This window comes from Oncorhynchus mykiss, chromosome 8, assembly GCF_013265735.2.
Source record: "Oncorhynchus mykiss isolate Arlee chromosome 8, USDA_OmykA_1.1, whole genome shotgun sequence".
In the NCBI taxonomy this organism is placed as follows: domain Eukaryota; kingdom Metazoa; phylum Chordata; class Actinopteri; order Salmoniformes; family Salmonidae; genus Oncorhynchus; species Oncorhynchus mykiss.
This window is the reverse complement of record NC_048572.1, coordinates 50,689,491-50,710,492: the sequence shown is the minus strand read 5'-3', so window position 1 is coordinate 50,710,492 and position 21,002 is coordinate 50,689,491. Positions and strand designations below refer to the sequence as shown.

The following is a 21,002-nucleotide window of genomic DNA, read 5'->3' as shown; positions in this document are numbered from 1 at the left end:
GAGATTTTTTTTAATTTTGCGCTGCTGGGAACGATGATCCGCTTGGCTTTCTGTAGTTACATCTGATTGGCCGACAGTGATGTGTCGTCATCCAATCACACCATGTAGCCGTGTCTGCATAGGCTATCGTTGTGTTCATAACATCGGACCAGAGTGTTCTACATCGATAGTATTATTTTCTGTTATCTTCTTAACTTTCACCAGTTTCCTACATTTGAAGAAGAGCCATCATGGAGAAAGTGATTTTAGTGACCGGTGCGAACAGGTAGGCAACGTACATTATTCAAAAATCGTCTGACTGTCACTGCAGGTAATCTTGTCTAGGCTACTTGGTGTGATTGGATAACGTTATTAATGCGATACAATTTTGCCAATGACTGCCTGTCGGAGAATTAATGTGTTTGAAAAATGTTAGGGTAAACATTTGCAACAACGTTTCAAATGAAGAACCACTTGACATATTGTGGAAAATGTAGGCTACATGTTGACAAAGTTGCTGTTAGTGGAAATACTGCCAAGTTACATTCACATGTCTCACTTGTAATGAAGCTAGTGCGGTAATAGCCAAGTTACTCTCTACTCTATCTCAAGCCAGCATGTTGTCATTTAGTCTGACAAATCCATAAACTGACTATGATTCACTGATTGTCCACTGACCGTGTAATAACAGTTGACCTATGGAATTAAAATAGGCTTGTGTGTGTGTGTGCAATGCATGCACATGCAATACATGTGTACATGAGGGCGTTTGTGTCCTACTCCTACAGTTTGTGTCATCTCCTATCTATGACCTCTCCATCTCCACAGTGGCATCGGCCTAGCCCTGTGTGAGCGGCTGCTCTATGAGGACAGTCAGCTGCAGCTGTGTCTGGCCTGCAGGAACATGCAGAGGGCTGAGGCGGCCCGCTCCGCTCTGCTGACCTCTCACCCCGACGCCCAAATAGACCTGCTGCACCTGGATGTAGGCTCTGTCCGCTCGGTTCTCCACGCCGCCCACAAGGTCAAGGCTAGGTATAGACCATCAGACCATTACCCTGTTAACACCTCACACACATGTACACACACATACCGTACACACACTAGTGGAGGCTCCTCATAGGAGGAAGGGGAGGACCATCCTACTCAGTGAATTTCAGAAAAATGTAAAAAGTGAAACATTAAAAAAGTGATGCTTTTTAGATAAAACTATACAAAGTACATTCACGTCACCAAATAACTGACTAAAACACACTGTTTTGCAATTAAGTTTTACAGTAGCCTCAACAGCACTCTCTGGGGTAGCACCATGGTGTAGCCGAAGGACAGCTATTTTCCATCCTCCTCTGAGCACATTGACTTCGATACAAAACATTTTAGGCTCATGATTCTTACCTTCTTCCATAGACTTACACAGTAATTATGATTGGATGTCCTCCAACCTATCCAGAGCTGTTGCAGCATGAACTGTAATGTTGCCCACCAAATCAAAGGATCAGATAATTAAACTAGTACTGAAAGCATAAGCTACAGCTAGCTAGCAGTGCAGTGCAGTGAAGACAGAGAAAAACAATATTTGAACAGTTTTGAACAAATTATTTTCTTCAAAATTTGTATTAATTTATTGCCACTGGGCCCACATGTGTAACTGCTAAACTGCTTGCTGTACACTGTACTGCGTGATTGTAGCTGGTTTACTAACATGTTAGTTCTAGTAGCTATGTTGACTTTAGCTAATATAGTGACAATGATGTAGGCTGTGTGTGGTGGTTATGATATGAAGGTTTGGCTTGGTAAGGTTTTTTTGCCTAGTCACAGGCAGCTGTTGTGCACAAGTCCACAAGCGAAGGGAAAAGGTGAGAGGAGGAGAGCACTTTGAAATACCTTTCTTAAATGGAAGCAAACTGAATGAAAATGGGATGAACCTACCAGAATATTCTAGATCAGCTAGATGCAGACAAAAGTGTACAAGGTGGTATTGAATGTTTCACTGTCTGTCACCTTGATTACTACAAATTTGTCTCTAGACATGTGCACCTGCATTGGAAACTTTCATTCGTAGGCTAGGGGTTGTAGAAACCTCGTGATGGGTAAAGGGAAAATTCAAGTATCATGTAGGAGCCTAAACCTATCAATGTTACATTGAGCTGGGTGAATGGAAAATGAATGACAGTCATCCAATATGCTGTAATAGAAATAACACCATGCTCATAAAAAAAAAAAAAAAAGAATATATATATATGTGTATATATATATATGTATGTATGTATGTATGTATGTATGTATGTGTATATATATATATATTTTATATATATGTATATATATATATATTTTATATATATATATAAATAAACAGCACTGACGCTGACAAACACATCTGGATATGGGCTCTGTCCGCTAGGTGGTCTGTGCTGCCACACAGTAGAAGTAATAGTCATTACCCAGTTAACCCCTCACACATATACGTATAGACACACACACACAAATGCATACGTACTTTGCATCCTTTTCAATGTGACATCAATAAATACTTTTACTAATACTCATTTCACAGGTACAACAGACTGGACTACCTATACCTTAATGCCGGGATCATGCCAAATCCACAGATTGACATCAAAGCCTTTTTCAAGGGCCTATTTTCTAGGTAAGGTTATCGCCTTCAAGCCGTACTCTACTCAAACAACACGCACCATTTAATTTCTTGGAGTAACCTTTAATGGTTCAATGTAGCAACGGGTTCCTGGAGGAACCTTGGTGTGGCTTAGTAGGGATGTCTAACATATCTAACAATTCCCCAACAACTACCTAATACACACAAATATAAAGAGGTGAATGAGAATATGTACATATAAGTATATGGATGAGCGATGGCCGAGTGGCATAGGCAAGGTACAATAGATGGTATAAAATACAGTATATACATATGATTAATGTTGTATAACTCGTTTTTCAACCACTCCACAAATTTCTTGTTAACAAACTATAGTTTTGGCAAGTCGGTTAAGGACATCTACTCTGTGCATGACACAAGTAATTGTTCCAACAATTGTTTACAGACAGAATATTTCACTTATAATTCACTACATCACAATTCCAGTGGGTCAGAAGATGCATACAGTAAGCTGACTGTGTCATTAAACGGCTTGGAAAATTCCAGAAAATTATGTCATGACTTTAGAAGCTTCTGATAGGCTAATTGACATAATTTGAGTCAATTGGAGGTGTACCTGTGGATGTATTTCAAGGCCTACCTTGTGCCTCTTTTCTTGACATCATGGGAAAATCAAAAGAAATAAGCCAAGACCTCAGAAAAAACATTGTAGACCTCCACAAGTCTGGTTCATCCTTGGGAGCAATTGTCAAACGCCTGAAGATACCATATTCATCTGTACAACAATAGTATGCAAGTATAAACACCATGGGACCACGCAGCTGTCATACTGCTCAGAAAGGAGACGTGTTCTGTCTCCTAGAGATTAATGTCATTTGGTGCGAAAAGTGCAAATCAATCCCAGAACAACAGCAAAGGACCTTGTGAAGATGCTAGAGGAAACAGGTACAAAAGTATATATATCCACAGTAAAACGAGTCCTATATTGAAATAACCTGAAAGGTCGCTCAGCAAGGAAGAAGCCACTGCTCCAAAACCGCCATAAAAAAGCCAGACTATGGTTTGCAACTGCACATGGGGACAAAAATAGAACTGTTTGGCCACAATGACCATCGTTATGTTTGGAGGAAAAGGGGGGAGGCTTGCAAGCCGAAGAACACCATCCCAACCGTGAAGCACGGGGTGGCAGCATCATGTTATGGGGGTGCTTTGCTGCAGGAGGGACTGGTGCACTTCACAAAATAGATGGGGTCATGAGGAAGGAAAATTAGGTGGATATATTGAAGCAACATCTCAAGACATCAGTCAGGAAGTTAAAGCTTGGTCGCAAATGGGTCTTCCAAATGGGTCTTCCAAATGGACATTGACCCCAAGCATACTTCCAAAGTTGTGGAAAAATTGCTCAAGGACAACAAAGTCAAAGTATTGGAGTGGCCATCACAAAGCCCCGACCTCAATCCTATAGAAAATTTGTGGGCAGAACTGAAAAAGCGTGTGTGAGCAAGGAGGCCTACAAACCTGACTCAGTTACACCAGCTCTGTCAGGAGGAATGGGCCAAAATTCACCCAACTTATTGTGGGAAGCTTGTGGAAGGCTACCTGAAACATTTGACCCAAGTTTAACAATTTAAAGGCAATGCTACCAAATTCTAATTGAGTGTATGTAAACTTCTGACCCACTGGAAATGTGATGAAAGAAATAAAAGCTGAAATAAATAATTCTCTCTACTATTATTCTGACATTTCACATTCTTAAAATAAAGTGGTGTTCCTAACTGACCTAAGACAGGGAATTTTTACTTCGATTAAATGTCAGGAATTGTGGAAAAACTGAGTTGAAATGTATTTGGCTTTGGCGTATGTAAACTTCTGACTTCAACTGTATGTAAACATTATTAAAGTGGCATTGTTTTAAAGTGACAAATTTATTAAAGTGGCCAGTGATTGAGTCTCAATGTAGGCAGAAGCCTCTCTGAGTTAGTGATCGCTGTTTTGCAGTCTGATGGCCTTGAGTTAGAAGCTGTTTTTCAGTCTCTCAGTCCCAGCATTGATGCACCTGTACTAGAGGTCGACGAATGAAGATTTTTAAACGCTAATACCAATTTATTGGAGGACCAAAAAAGCCGATACCGATTTAAATCGGCCTATTTCTTCTTTTTATTTACAGTGGGGCAAAAAAGTATTTAGTCAGCCACCAATTGTGCAAGTTCTCCCACTTAAAAAGATGATTGGCCTGTAATTTTCATCATAGGTACACTTCAACTATGACAGACAAAATGAGGGAAAAAAATCCAGAAAAATCACATTGTAGGATTTTTTATGAATTTATTTGCAAATTTCGGTGGAAAATAAGTTTTGGTATAAGTATTTGGTCAATAACAAAAGTTTATCTCAAGACTTTGTCATTGCCAACAAAGGGTATATAACAGAGGTCAAACGTTTTCTGTAAATCTTCACAACGTTTTCACACACTGTTGCTAGTATTTTGGCCCACTCCTCCATGCAGATCTCCTCTAGAGCAGTGATGTTTTGGGGCTGTTGCTGGGCTACACAGACTTTCAACTCCATCCAAAGAATTTCTATGGGGTTGAGATCTGGAGACTGGCTAGGCCACTCCAGGACCTTGAAATGCTTCTTATGAAGCCACTCCTTCGTTGCCCGGGCGGTATGTTTGGGATCATTGTCATGCTGAAAGACCCAGCCACGTTTCATCTTCAATGCCCTTGCTGATGGAAGGAGGTTTTCACTCAAAATCTCACGATACATGGCCCCATTCATTCTTTCCTTTACACGGATCAGTCGTCCTGGGCCCTTTGCAGAAAAACAGCCCCAAAGCATAAAGTTTCCACCCCCATGCTTCACATTAGGTATGGTGTTCTTGGGATGCAACTCAGCATTCTTTGTCCTCCTAACACGACGAGTTGAGTTTTTACCAAAAAGTTATATTTTGGTTTCATCTGACCATATGACATTCTCCCAATCTTCTTCTGGATCATCCAAATGCTCTCTAGCAAACTTCAGACGGGCCTGGACATGTACTGGCTTAAGCAGGGGGACACGTCTGGCACTGCAGGATTTGAGTCCCTGGCGGCGTAGTGTGTTACTGATGGTAGGCTTTGTTACTTTGGTCCCAGCTCTCTGCAGGTCATTCACTAGGTCCCCCCATGTGGTTCTGGGATTTTTGCTCTGTTCTTGTGTGTTCTTGTGATCATTTTGACCCCACGGGGTGAGATCTTGCGTGGAGCCCCAGACCGAGGGAGATTACCAGTGGTCTTTTATGTCTTCCATTTCCTAATAATTGCTCCCACAGTTGATTTCGTCAAACCAAGCTGCTTACCTATTGCAGATTCAGTCTTCCCAGCCTGGTGCAGGTCTACAATTTTGTTTCTGGTGTCCTTTGACAGCTCTTTGGTCTTGGCCATAGTGGAGTTTGGAGTGTGACTGTTTGAGGTTGTGGACAGGTGTCTTTTATACTGATAACAAGTTCAAACAGGTGCCATTAATACAGGTAACGAGCGGAGGACAGAGGAGCCTCTTAAAGAAGAAGTTACAGGTCTGTGAGAGCCAGAAATCTTGCTTGTTTGTAGGTGACCAAATACTTATTTTCCACCATAATTTGCAAATAAATTCATTAAAAATCCTACAATGTGATTTTCTGGATTCTTTTCTCATTTTGTCTGTCATAGTTGAAGTGTACCTATGATGAAAATTACAGGCCTCTCTCATCTTTTTAAGTGGGAGAACTTGCACAATTGGTGGCTGACTAAATACTTTTTTTCCCCACTGTGTGTGTGTGTGTATATATATATATATATATATATATATATTCATTTTCTTTAAAAAAAATATTATATATTATTTATTTATAATAAAGACAATTACAACAATACTGAATTAACACTTTTTATTTTAACTTAATATAACACAAATACAAATCTATTTAGTCTCAAACAAATAATACACCTGTAACGTTCTGGGTGTAGTGGGTGAGAAGTCAGGCGCAGGAAGCAGAGAGTTCAGGGTAGTGCTAATTTAATGCACAAAACGGCGAACATAAGCCAACCCCACGAAAACTCAGGGCGTATAACAAAACAAACGCCCCAAACACGGGGACTTAAACTGTCCAGCAAAACCCACGAAATGGGAAACACGTAACCCACAGACGTGCACACAAGTTACACAAAACAGAAGGTCACAATAATTAATCCCGCACAAAGAACCAGGTGGGCCGGCTGACTAATAAAGCCTCACTAATTATACCCAACTCAAAACAGGTGTACTCAATAAACACATAAGGAGGGGGAGGAAAGAATCAGTGGCAGCTAGTAGGCCGGCGACGACGACCGCCGAGCGCCACCCGACCTTCGGTCGGAGTCGTGACAACAACATGTTCAATTTGATTTAAATCATGCAAAAACACAGTGTTTGAGAAGAAAGTAAAAATGCAATATGTTCCATGTAAGAAAGCTAACGTTTAAGTTCCTTGCTCAGAACATGAGAACATATGAAAGCTGGTGGTTCCTTTTAACATGAGTCTTCAATATTCCCAGTTAAGAAGTTTTAGGTTGTAGTTATTATAGGACTATTTCTCTCTATACCATTTGTATTTCATATACCTTTGACTATTGGATGTTCTTATAGGCACTATAGTATTGCCAGCCTAATCTCGGGAGTTGATAGGCTTGAAGTCATAAACAGCGCTGTGCTTCAAGCATTGCGAAGAGCCACCGGCAAACGCAGGAAAGTGCTGTTTGAATGAATGCTTACGAGCCTGCTGCTGCCTACCACAGCTCACGCAGACTGCTCTATCAAATATCAAATCATAGACTTAATTATAATTGGGGTGGCATGGTAGCCTAGTGTTTAGAGCTGAGCTACAAATCTGTCGTTCTGCCCCTGAACAGGCAGTTAACCCACTGTTCCTAGGCCGTCATTGAAAATAAGAATTTGTTCTTAACTGACTTGCCTAGTTAAATAAAGGTTAAGAAAAAAAATTTAAAAATGATATAATAAACACACAGAAATACAAGCCTTAGGTCATTAATATGGTAAAATCTGGAAACGATCATTTCGAAAACAAAACATTTATTCTTTCTGTGAAATACGGAACCGTTCTGTATTTTATCGAACGGGTGGCATCCATAAGTCTAAATATTGCTGTTACAGCTTTCAATGTTATGTCATAATTATATAAAATTCTGGCAAATGAATTACTGTCTTTGTTAGGAAGAAATGGTCTTCACACAGTTCGCAGGGAGCCAGGCGGCCCAAACTGCTGCATATACCCTGACTCTGCTTGCACAGAACGCAATGGAAGTGACACAATTTCCCTAGTAAATATTGCCTGCTAACATGAATTTCTTTTAACTATATATGCAGGTTTAAAAAAAATATACTTGTGTATTGATTTTAAGAAAGGCGTTGATGTTTATGGTTCAGTACATTGGTGCAATGACAGTACTTTTTTCACGAATGCCCTTGTTAAATCATCACCCATTTGACGAAGTAGGCTGTGATTCGATGATAAATTAACAGCCACTGCGGTTTTGTAGTTTCAATGAGGCTAACAGAGGTGTATGAGTTCCTCAAGAGCCTATGCAAATCCCGACGTTGGAGTAGTTACCACTTTATAAGGTTCTTTGGGCTCCCGAGTGGTGCAGCGGTCTAAGGCACTTCATCTAGAGGCATCACTGCAGACCCTGGTTCGATTCCAGGCTGTATCAAGACCGTCCGTGATTGGGAGTTCCATAGAGCGGCGCACAATTGGCCCAGCGTCATTAGGGTTTGGCTGGGGTAGGCCTTCATTGTAAATAGGAATTTGTTCTTAACTTCTCTAGGGCCAACATCCAGTGAGATTGCAGAGCTCCAAAATCTAATACAGAAATACTCATTATAAAAATTCAGAAAAGATACAACTATTTTACATAGGTTTAAAGATGAACTTCTTGTGAATCCAACCACGGTGTCAGATTAAAAAAAATATTTATGGCGAAAGCATACCTTACAATTATTTGAGAACATAGCCCAGCAGACAAATCATTACAAACAGTAACCAGCCAATTAGAAGAGTTACACAAGTCAGAAATAGAGATAAAATGAATCACTTACCTTTGATGATCTTCATATGTTTGCACTCAGAAGACATTCATTTTTTCAATAATTGTTCCTTTTGTTCAATGAAGTCTCTTTATATCCGAAAACCTCTGTTTTGTTTGCACGTTTTCTTCAGTAATCCACAGGCTCAAACACAGTCACAACAGGGAGACAAGTGAGTCGTGCGCATGAAAAAGCTTTGTGACACGGCAGGGTCCACTCATTCAGACTGCTCTTACTCCCTCATTTTTCAGAATACAAGCCTGAAACAATTTCTAAAGACTGTTGACATCTAGTGGAAGGCATGGGAACTGAAATTTGAGTCCTAACTCAATGGATACTGTAATGGCATTGAATAGAAAACTACAACAACAAAAACTTCCTACTTCCTGAAGGGATTTTTCTCAGGTTTTTGCCTGCCACTGTTATACTCACAGACATTATTTTAACAGTTTTGGAAACTTTAGAGTGTTTTCTATCCAAATCTATGAATTATATGCATATCCTATCTTCTGGGCCTGAGTAGAAGGCAGTTTAATTTGGGCATGCTTTTCATCCAAAATTCCAAATGCTATCCCCTACCCTAGAGAAGTTAACTGACTTGCCTAGTTAAATAAAATAAATACACGTATTACTATGTGTAATCAGCAATGTTAATATTATATTTGAATATGTAATCTGCATAAATATTAAAGGAAAGTTTAAATTTGCAGTGTAGAAACTTAACATAATGACATTTACCCTAACGGGTGGCCAAAAAGCCACACCGCCAATAAGCCACATCTCCAATCTGATAGGCTGCCATCTCTACAATAATTTATTTTAAAAGTTCAAAATGTAACCCATCATATGACAAAAAGGTTCTGGTTTTAAACTTTACACAGGGGTTCCTTGAAGATCCTTTTCAGAGGTGTTCCTCAATTAACCTTTTTGAACTGGAAAGGTTCCACCAGAACCCATAAGGTTCTTCGAGGCACCTTTACTTCTCTCACAACTAGACTCCAAGTTTCCATTTGACCCCCTGAAAAAGTTTGAACTTAACCCTTCAGATATATATGTCTAGTAAGTGTTTAGCGTTGCCCTGTGCTCTGATGTGATGTTATCTTTGTGCTTCAGCAACGTCGTCAAAATGTTTGCCACAGCAGAGGGCCTCCTGACCCAGCAGGACCATGTCAACAAAGATGGACTACAGGAAGTGTTCGCCACAAACCTGTTTGGACACTTTGTGCTGGTAAGTCACTTATCTTATTTTATCCTATCATATCGTAATGTTTCTCAACACAGAGAGGTTTGTTTCAAATGGAAACAAAGCCTGGAAATTAAAACATAAGCTAGTTAGTGCCACGTTACCTACGTAACCTGACCCGGTCCCCTGTTACAACTAAGGGATAACTAAGGGATAGGGCCTGGAGTTTTCCTTGGTCAGGTTTCATGGTCACATGGTGAGGAAAAACGTAAAGGTGGGCTGAACTCACTGATTTCGCCTCGCTTTTCCATGTCCTTAGTAAGAAATGATAGAAGCCATAACGAGAGTTGTGTTGAGGTTTTGGTATGATGTAGGTGTGTTATGTTGGTTGTGTGTTCCTCTTTACTCACCATAGTTAAAATATCCCATACAGCCACTTTACTTTCAACAAGGGATTGCATGACTAATGGATTTGCAAATGCCGGGTCATGTGCTGATGTGCTCCTAATCAATTATATATTTTTGGGGGTGCTGCAAAGTAGCGGTCTCGTAGTAGGCATGTGGGCACGATTGAAATCTAAAGCCAACCCAAGGAAAACTGTGACTTCCAGGATTCCTTAAATCTCACAACTATTTTTTGGAAAACACTGACATTATGACTCAAGTTCTCCTACTTACACTTTTTTTGTGTGTCAATTTTGGGACTACTATTGATGCCACATTGGCCATTTTCAAATAGACAAGTTGCTTTTTGACTTGGCACCTTTGTTAAAGGAAAAGCACAAAGGTATTGGAAACTTTAAAAACTCATCTACTTTTCAGAACCACAGAGAAAATGATACCCAGCTCACTGTAACAGGTAGTAAGTAACCTCTAGAGACTCATGCCATTAACTATTAAACGTTTGTTTCTATCTGGTCCATTTTGTTTCCATGCTGTACCGTCCATGCACCTTACTCTCTAGTCCCTTGGACTGGCATTAGACAGTCTCAGTGATAGGACACGACAGGCAAGGGCTGGAATTCAATCAAACCAGGCATTCATTAGCAATGTTTACTGTCATGTACTTTTTCACAGTTCTTGGGGTAATTTCACTCATCATATTTCTTGATCCCCAATTGAAAACGTATTTTATTCATTTTCCACAAGACGCAAAGACAAAAAAAGTCCAAATTTAACCTACCATATATGAGAGAGTAATCTTACCTGTCCAGGTCTCCAGACTAACATTTTCTACGTTTTTCAGTTTGTGACAACAGCCCATGATTTGGTCGCACACAATTATTTTGCAGCGTCACGCAATCGAAACAAATTGGTATCATTACTGGGATGGTAATAGGGCTGTGGCAGTCATTACATTTTGTCAGCCGGTGATTGCCATGCAAATAGCTGCCATCTCATGGTAATTAACCGTTAATTAACATAAACACATTTAGCATCTCCTGGCTTTCACGCATAGCCTACAAGCCATTGATGCGGACCTTGGGAACATCTACATAAAGACATTTAAGTTTAATAAATCCATTTAATATAGCCCACACCATCACAATAAATCTATTATTTATTTTAGACAGTTCTAAAGAAACATGATAAACTCAACTGCGTTTATTTTCAGCAAACTTCATGTGTAAATATTTGTATGAACATAACAAGATTCAACAACTGAGATGTAAACTGAACAAGTTCCACAGACATGTGACTAACAGAAATTGAATAATGTGTCCCTGAACAAAGGGGGGGGGTCAAAATCAAAAGTAATAGTCAGTATCTGGTGTGGCCACCAGCTGCATTAAGTACTGCAATGCATCTCCTCATGGACTGCACCAGATTTGCCAGTTCTTCCTGTGAGATCTTACCCCACTCTTCCACCAAGGCACCTACAAGTTCCCGGACATTTCTGGGGGAATGGCCCTAGCCCTCACCCTCCGATCCAACAGGTCCCAGACGTGCTCAATGGGATTGAGATCCGGGCTCTTCGCTGGCCATGGCAGAACACTGACATTCCTGTCTTGCAGGAAATCACGCACAGAACAAGCAGTGTGGCTGGTGGCATTGTCATGCTGGAGGGCCATGACAGCATGAGCCTGCAGGAAGGGTACCACATGAGGGAGGAGGATGTATTCCCTGTAACGCACAGTGTTGAGATTGCCTGCAATGACAACAAGCTCAGTCCGATGATGCTGTGACACACTGCCCCAGATCATGACGGACCCTCCACCTCCAAATCGATCCCACTCCAGAGTACAGGCCTCGGTGTAACGCTCATTCCTTCGACGATAAACGCGAATCCGACCATCACCCCTGGTGAGACAAAACCGCGACTCGTCAGTGAAGAGCACTTTTTGCCAGTCCTGTCTGGTCCAGCGACGGTGGGTTTGTGCCCATAGGCGACGTTGTTGGCGGTGATGTCTGGTGAGGACCTGCCTTTACAACAGGCCTAAGAGCCCTCAGTCCAGCCTCTCTCAGCCTAAAAGTTCATTTAACAGACAATATTTGCTTAGGATTCCATGGCATTATTTTATGTTATTTTATAGTATGAAGAATAGGCCTACAATTGCACATACAGTGCATTTGGAAAGTATTCAGACCCCTTGACTTTTTCCACATTTTGTTATGTTACAGCCTTATTCTAAAATAAATGTAAAAAATTAAATCCTCAACTGTGGGACCTTTTATATAGACAGATGTGTGCCTCTCCAAATCATGCCCAGTCAATTGAATTTACCACAGGTGGACTCCAATCAAGTTGTATAAACACCTCAAGGATGATCAATGGAAACAGGATGCACCAGAGTTCAATTTCAAGTCTCATTGCAAAGGGTCTGAATACTTACGTGAAACGTATTTTTGTTTTTTTATTTTTAATACATTTGCAAACATTTCTTAAAACCTGTTTTCACTTTGTCATGAAGGGGTATTGTGTGTAGATTGATGATAAACATTTTTTAAATCCATTTTAGAATAACACATTTTTGAAAAAGTCAAGCTGTCTGAATACTTTCTGAAAGCACTGTACACACACATATATACACTTTTGTATATATATGTGGACACCCTATCAAAATAGTGGATTCGGCTATTTCAGCCACACCCGTTGCTGACAGGTACAGTGGGGCAAAAAAATATAAAAAAATATAAAAAATATGAATTTATTTGCAAATTATGGTGGAAAATAACAAAAGTTTATTGACCAAATACTTATTTTACACCATAATTTGCAAATAAATTCATTAAAAATCCTACAATGGATTTTCTGGATTTTTTTTCTCATTTTGTCTGTCATAGTTGAAGTGTACCTATGATGAAAATTACAGGCCTCTTATCTTTTTAAGTGGGAGAACTTGCACAATTGGTGGCTGATTTGCCCCACTGTATATAAACTAGGTTGCAGCACTCACGAATTGCCTCTGGAAGCAACGTCAGCACAAGAACTGTTTGTCAGGAGCTTCATGAAATGGGTTTCCATGGCCGATAAGCCTAAGATCACCAAGCGCAATGCCAAACGTTGGCTTGAGTGTTGTAAAGCTTGCCACCATTGGATTCTGGAGCAGTGGAAAAGTGATAAATCAGCTACACCGTCTGCCAGTCCGACAGACTAATCTGGGTTTGGCGGATGCCAGGAGAACGCTACCTGCCCGAATTCATCGTGTCAACTGTAACGTTTGGTGGAGGAGGAATATGGTCTGGGGCTGTTTTTCATGGTTCGGTCTAGGCCTATAGTTCCAGTGAAGGGAAATCTTAACGCTACAGCATACAATGTCATTCTAGACAATTTGTGGCAACCGTTTCAGTATGACAATGCCCCCGTGCACAAAGTGAGGTCCAAACAGAAATGTTTTGTCGATCGGTGTGGAAGAACTTGACTGGCCTGCACAGAGCCCTGACCTCAACCCCATCGAACGCCGACTGCAAGTCTGTTTTAATCACTCAAAATCAGTGCCCGACCTCACCTATCCTCTTGTGGCTGAATGGAAACAAGTCCCTGCAGCAATGTTCCAACATGGAGGCTGTTATAGCAGCAAAGGGTTAACCAACTCCATGTTACTGCCCAGGATTTTGGAAGGATATGTTCAACGAGCAGGTGTCCACATACTTTTGGTCATGTAGTGTTCCTAAATAAATTATAAAGGGTAGGCTTCAAATAATAATAATTTCAGAGGGACTGCATACATGCGGCTATTCTGTGTTGAGTGGTTAACAAAGAAACAGTTCCTCCTAAATGCTTTATTTTGTTATTTATAGAAGTTTAGTTGTGATACAAATGTTAGGCTATGTGTTTAGATTTTTTTTATACATTCTAAGGCTGTATGATGCGACTCTAATGATGTCATGCCCTGGCCACAGAGAGGCTTTTTATTCTCTATTTTGGTTAGACCAGGGTGTGACTAGGGTGGGCATTCTATGTCCTTTTTTCTATGTTTTGTATTTCTATGTCTTGGCCTGGTATGGTTCTCAGAACCATACTTAGGAACCCTTTTCCCCCACCTGTTTTGTGGGAAGATACTTTGTAGTTGTTCAGGGCACATAGCCCAAAGCTTCACGGTTGTTTTTTTTTGTTCTTCGTTTTGTCGGCGTCATTTTTAAATAAAGTTCAAATGTACGCTTACCATGCTGCACCTTGGTCCAGTCCTTCAGCCAGCCGTGACAAATGATAAGAGGCATAAGCTCTGCTCTATTTCTTGCGCAGGCTGCACACACTTCATCAGTCTCTCATTCACAATTTGACAAGCACTTGATAATATTCACACCCATCAGACTATTCTTAATCTTTAATCTGGTCTTTACGTATAGCCTACTAATATACGCTACGGTTCAAAAGTTTGGGGTCACTTAGAAATGTCCTTGTTTTTGAAAGAAAAGCCTTTTTTTTTTGTCCATTTAAAATAACATCAAATTGATCAGTAATACAGTGTAGACATTGTTAATGTTGTAAATGACTGTTTTTCTTTAAAAAACAAGGACATTTCTAAGTGTGTTGGCATTATTTTTGATTGGAATGGCCCACAAAAAAATTGTAATCCGTAGCCTAAACATAGCAAATGGAGGTTATGTGCAGTTACGTTTTTTTAATATGCAGGCTTAGGCAGTGCGTCCATAAGACTAGGGGAAGCTAAGCTTTCCCTAAAGTAAATTGAATTAAATTGCCAAAATTATATAGCCTAATTAGCCTACGCTTGTCTATACAAAAATAAATAAAATCATTCAAAATAGGCTGCTAAAACATGATTTGGCCACAGACGATCATTACTTTGAAAAAAAACATATTTGGTCAGGTTATTGTTCAGTTGTAACTGTCTGTGAAAAGTAGAGAGGCCAAGCCAGGCATAATAGAATCGAGGGAAAACATAGTTTGGAAAGCAAATGGTCATTGCTGTAAAGATAAGACAATGAAGAGACTAGATGGACGTCATATTCTATGTGTCTCCCCTTCTATTATATGGACAACGTCATTTTTATTGATCTGTTTGTCAGTGTCAGCAGAGTAGGCTACCTTGTAATTTGTTGTATTAAAAAATATTCTGCTAATGTCTCTAGTCATATAAAATGTAGTAGAATTGCATGAAATGTGTTTAAAATGCCACATTTTTTTCCATGCAAAGAAAGAAGAAATATATCTGATATCGCCAAGGTCTACGCAATACGTGCTCAGCCATGCATTGAACGTTTTTTTTCAAACAGTGATTGAGTTCTGTTATTAGCCTAAATTATGACTATCCAATCTACTCATCACATTATGAATAGTAGGCTATCTTACATAAGTGCAAATTCCATGATGCATGGAATGCTTTATTATAAAGGTGCATTTGTATTGTAAAAATGTGCTTCCCAAAACTTGAAACTCACACGCCGCCTGCAGTGCCTTCGGTTCTTGGGTATGACGCTACCAATTTGGCACACCTGTATTTGGGGACTGTCTCAGGTTGGATGGGGAGAGTAGCTGCACAGCTATTTTCAGGTCTCTGGAACAGGTTTTCATCAAGGCTTCCTTTTGTACGTTGCTCTGTTCATCTTTTTCCTCATACCTGACTAGTCTTCCAGTCCCTGCCACTGAAAAACACCCCTACAGCATGATGCTGCTACCACCACCACCATGCTTCACTGTTTGGATGGTGCCAGGTTTCATCCAGATGTGACACATTCAGGCCAAAGAGTTCAATCTTGGTTTCCCATGGTCTGAGAGTTTTTAGGTGCGTTTTGGCAAACTCCAAGCGTGCTGTCATGTGCCTTTTAACTGAGCAGTGGCTTCCGTCTGGCCACTCTACCATTGGTGGAGTGCTGCAGAGATGGTTGATTGGTAGAGTGCTGCAGAGATGGTTGTCCTTCTGGAAGGTTCTCCCATCTCCACAGAGGAACTCTAGAGCACTGTCAGAGTGACCATCGGGTTCTTGGTCACTTCCCTGACCAAGGCCCTTCTCCCCAGATTGCGCAATTTGGCTGAGTGAAGAGTCTTGGTGGTTACAAACTTTCTCCGTTTAAGAATGATGGAGGCCAATGTGTTCTTGGGGACCTTCAATGTAGCAGACATTGTTTTGTACCTTTCCCCAGATCTGTGCCTCGACACTTTCCTGTCTCGACGCTCTACAGACAGTTCCTTCGACCTCATGGCTTGGTTTTTGCTCTGACATGCACTGCCAACTGTGGGACCTTATATAGACAGATGTTTGCCTTTCTAAATCATGTCCAATAAATTTAATTTACCACAGGTGGACTCCAATCATGCTGTAGAAACATATCTATTTATTTAATCAATTTTAGAATAAGGCTATAACATAATAAAATGTGGAAAAGGTCAAGGGGTCTGAATGCACTGTATATGTATGCCAGGTATGCTACACCGGTTGTAAAGTGGATTAATGTGCTTCATTTTAAGAAGAATTGTTGCTATTGTTGTTATATTTTACTGTTAAAATTTGGCTCCAGAACTTTATGATTTTCATTGTTCAATAGAGATGAATCTTTATGTGCACTAATATCATATGCAAGTTTATTTTGGGGTAATTCCCCAACTGAGTAAGTGGAAATCCAAAACACATTAGCTGGATCACTAACTAAATATAATACCTACTGCTAGTAGCCTAAATGAATTTAACTAGCACTTGTATTTCGTCAAGCTACGCCCTATTGTGGGTGCTAGCAATCCAGTAGGGGCTGGAAGCTACAGTGAACTTTGATTGTTCAATAGTGCTGCGATATCACAGAGTATTATGCGAAAGTTAAGCTTTCCCCAACTTAGGTTCCGCACTGTTCGCACTCCCTTCCCCATGCTCGCATTGCCTAATGGTCCCCCTGTTTTCCCCGCAATTGGATTTTTAAATGTTATACAATCAGAAAACTTTCCTTCTTCTTCCGGAGCATTTTTTACTCCGGGAAAGCAGTGGCTCGCTCGACACAGCAGCAGGCCAGGTACAGGGGCAGGATGGAGACTTTCATTACAGGAATAATGAGAATTTACTGTTTGACCAACTCATGGTTTTAGCCTCCTAAAAAATAGGACCTTTTTAGTGTACAATGTGTGGCTCGCACCAATGCGGTGTCAAAGGGTCGCAAAATGCGATTTTAAATGGTCGCAGTCTGGAGCCCAGCTGTCTCATTGGTCCAGGTTATCTGTCCCTTCAAACATTGTCATACTTTCCGTCTCTTATGTTCCAGGTCAGGGAGCTAGACTCTATCCTTTGCCAGGCTGGTCAGACCTCCCGGGTAGTGTGGACTTCATCCAGCAATGCCAGACGCTCGGCCTTCAGTCTAGACGATGTCCAGCACAGACTGGGGACCGAGCCCTACGCGTCCTCCAAGTATGCCTCCGACCTCATCAGCCTTGCCCTCAACAGACACAAAAACAGCCAGGTGAGCCAACATGTTTACTCAGTTACACATGGCAGTATTGGGCTATGAGCCACTGGTGGGTTGTGGCAGATCCATTTTGGATCCTTGCAAGAGATGTGTACTAGGTTAGGTACACACTTATTCAGTTGCACATGGCTGTGTTTCCCTAAAGGCTTCTTCATATTCCAAATTTTGCATGTGTACGCACAGCAGTCTTCTAGAATATTGGACCGTTGGCTTACTTTTCACATTCTCAGAGCAACTCAAGCAATTTCTCCAACTGTCAACACTGTCTATTCAAATGAATAGAGAATGCGTAGCGGAGTCGCATTGGTTAGGGTTAGTTGGTTGTGGGAGGTACGCGTTCGGGCTGTGCGTCCCCCACTGATGTTGGTCTCAAGAGAAGCGTAGCTATGTCACAATTGGATGCCGGACTATTGCGTCTCAGCGTCTGTGAACTACGATTTACCCTTAATCATAATTCAGGAGCAACTGGTGGGTTGTGGTGGGTCCATTCTGGGTCCTGGCCTAGTGAGAGACTGGATTGTCTATGCTAGATCCTAATGGAATTGTGAATGCTGCCCCCTCTCTTTGTTCATAATGTCAAGTTGCATGACATTTTATATTTAGTCAAACTCTACCTCAAAAGTACATGTATCAGATAATCAATAATGATCCTTTTTTTAATTTTTTTTTTTTTACATGTATCAGATAATCAATAATGATCCTTTTTTGTTTTACACGATTGACAGGGGCTGTACTCATCAGTGATTTGTCCAGGGCTGGTGATGACCAATCTTACCTATGGCATCCTCCCCTCCTTCTTCTGGACCCTCATCATGCCCATCATGTATCTTGTAAGTTGTTTTTTTACTCTTCAGTCTTCTTTTACTGTTTTGACATAATTTGTTGTGGTCTTGTGATATCATCAGAAAATCTCATATGTACAACTTGTATTGTTACTCAACATGTTTGTCTTCATGAACAGATACGAATCTTCACCAACACGTTCACACTGACACCGCACAATGGAGCTGGAGCATTGGTATGCCTCTCAGAAACCAATCTAAACAGTTCAGATATGTATTATTTACATATTAACATCTAATATTGTACATATTTATGGGCTGGTTTCCCGGGTTACAGGTCAAAAGCTGTGTCCGGGTAACCGAACGTGTATCGTCTTTTTTTATGTAATGTTACCATCAATTAACTTGTTTTTACATTCTGCATCTTTGATCTGTTTTGGCAATTATTGGATATTTTACAGCATGAGAATATTTTAAATATGAAATGAGTATTTTCTTAGTATTTTACAGTTAATTACCACTGCGTCCTTACAACAAACATTGAGGTATATTCGTAGTATTACTGCATTATCCCTCTAGCCATGCTTATCTGATTGTTTTTGTGTGTTTACCCGGTGTTTACCCGGAAGATGCTTTTACGGTTGAAAATGTCACTCTCAACAGCTTGAAATGTTTAGATAATACATCTGAGTCATATTTCATAATCTGATACGTCATCCTGCCTTTTAATAGCACTCGCTGTTTCTGAAAAAAACTGAGTCCCTGGATCCGAAGGCAAAGTATCACAGTTTGACGTCAGGCATGGGGAGCAACTACACGCAGCCTCGACAAGTGAGTGTCTTTCACAGTCCTCATTTAATAATATTCCCCCCCCCCCCCCCCCACACACACACGCACCAAATCATATTCAAAAGACAGTAAGCAAACACGATAGAAAGCTAGGCCCCAAGATAAGCATCTGTAATATTAAAGTTGTGAACAGATTCTATATTGCTGTTTCTGTCTGATATGGTTGTTCTTGCTTTTGGGGCGGCAGGGTAGCCTAGTGGTTAAAGCAATGGGCCAGTAACCGAAAGGTTGTTAGATCGAATCCCCGAGCTGACAAGGTCTGTCGTTCTGGCCCTGAACAAGGCAGTTAACCCACCGTTCGTTCCTAGGCTGTCCTTGTAAATAAGAATTTGTTCTTAACTGACTTGCCTAGTTAAATAAAAAATTTAAAGGGGTTTTAAGTCGATGTTATTTGATAGAAAAAAAAGTGTTATCTAGCCTTTTTCTCATGACTTTGGTGTTTTCTGTTTTTTTAGATGGACATCGATGACGACATGTCAGAGGCCCTGTATGTGAAACTGCTGGAAATGGAAAAATCTGCTCGTAAGAGATTGAAAGAAGAGGATGACAATAAACAAGCCTACAAAAAGTACCTCAACCAGACAGAGTAGTATTTTGTATGGCTGTTCTCCTTTACTAACTAGTTTAGGCCTAATCACACAACTTTTATTCTATAGCATATAATATATAATTTTGTTACGTTACAGCCTTATTCTAAAATGTATTAAATACATTTTTTTAAATCTCAGCAATCTACACCACAATGACAAAGTGAAAAAATATTTTTTGAATTGTTTGCAAATGTATTAAACAATAAAAACGAATAACTTATTTACATAAGTATTCAGACCCTTTGCTATGTGACTCAAAATTGAGCTCCAGTGCATCCTGTTTCCATTGATCATCCTTGAGATTTCTACAACTTGATTGAAGTCTGCCTGTGGTAAATTAAATTGATTGGTCTTGATTTGGAAAGGCAAACACCTGTCTATATAAGGTCCCACAGTTGACAGTGCATGTCAGAGCAAAAACCAAGCCACAAGATTAAAGGAATTGTCTGTAGAGCTCCGAGACAGGATTGTGTCAAGGCACAGATCTGGGGAAGGGTACCAAAACATTTCTGCAGCATTGAAGGTCCCCAAGAACACAGTGGCCTCCATAATTCTTAAATAGAAAAAGTTTGAAACCACCAAGACTCTTCCTAGAGCTGGCTGGGGGGAGAATAGGGGGAGAATGGCCTTGGTCAGGGAGGTGACCAAGAACCTGATGGTCACTCTGACAGAGCTCCAGAGCTCCTCTGTGGAGATGGGAGAAACTTCCAGAAGGACAACCATCTATGCAGCACTCCACCAATCAGGCCTTGATGGTAGAGTGCCCAGAAGGAAGCCACTCCTCAGTAAAAGGCACATGACAGCCTGCTTTATGTTTGCCAAATGTCACCTAAAGACTCTCAGAACATGAGAAACATGATTCTCTGGTCTGATGAAACTAAAATTGAACTCTGTGGCCTGAATGCCAAGCGTTATGTCTGGATGAACCCGATCAAATATCTCTGGAGAGACCTGAAAATAGCCGTGCAGCAATGCTCCCCATCCAACTTGACAGAGCTTGAGAGGATCTGAACAGAGGAATTGTAGAAACTCCCCAAATACAGATGTGCAAAGCTTGTAGC

At 40.6% G+C, this 21,002-nt stretch overlaps 1 protein-coding gene across 2 annotated transcripts; it reads left to right on the top strand.

The window, feature by feature from the left end:
• The first annotated feature begins 71 nt into the window (after positions 1–71).
• hsd17b7 (hydroxysteroid (17-beta) dehydrogenase 7) lies at positions 72–20,146 on the top strand. 2 transcript variants are annotated; one of them, XM_021612799.2, is made up of 9 exons: positions 72–265; positions 808–1,011; positions 2,531–2,623; positions 9,800–9,914; positions 17,520–17,714; positions 18,446–18,550; positions 18,682–18,738; positions 19,235–19,333; positions 19,807–20,146. In XM_021612799.2, the coding sequence occupies exons 1-9, from the start codon at positions 231–233 to the stop codon at positions 19,939–19,941; spliced, it is 1,038 nt and encodes a 345-aa protein (XP_021468474.2). In that variant the 5' UTR covers positions 72–230; the 3' UTR covers positions 19,942–20,146. The 2 variants fall into 2 exon arrangements, with proteins under 2 accessions (XP_021468474.2, XP_036841485.1); XM_036985590.1 differs by having other exon boundaries at positions 79–265; positions 768–1,011.
• Positions 20,147–21,002: the final 856 nt, after the last annotated feature.

Bases quoted from the DNA above. Each gene is read 5' to 3' on its own strand.
- hsd17b7 (XM_021612799.2), top strand. From the start codon at position 231: ATGGAGAAAGTGATTTTAGTGACCGGTGCGAACAG. The intron at 17,715-18,445 runs GTGAGCCAACAT...CACGATTGACAG, and splicing joins ACAGACACAAAAACAGCCAG to GGGCTGTACTCATCAGTGAT. The intron at 18,551-18,681 runs GTAAGTTGTTTT...CTTCATGAACAG, and splicing joins TCATGCCCATCATGTATCTT to ATACGAATCTTCACCAACAC.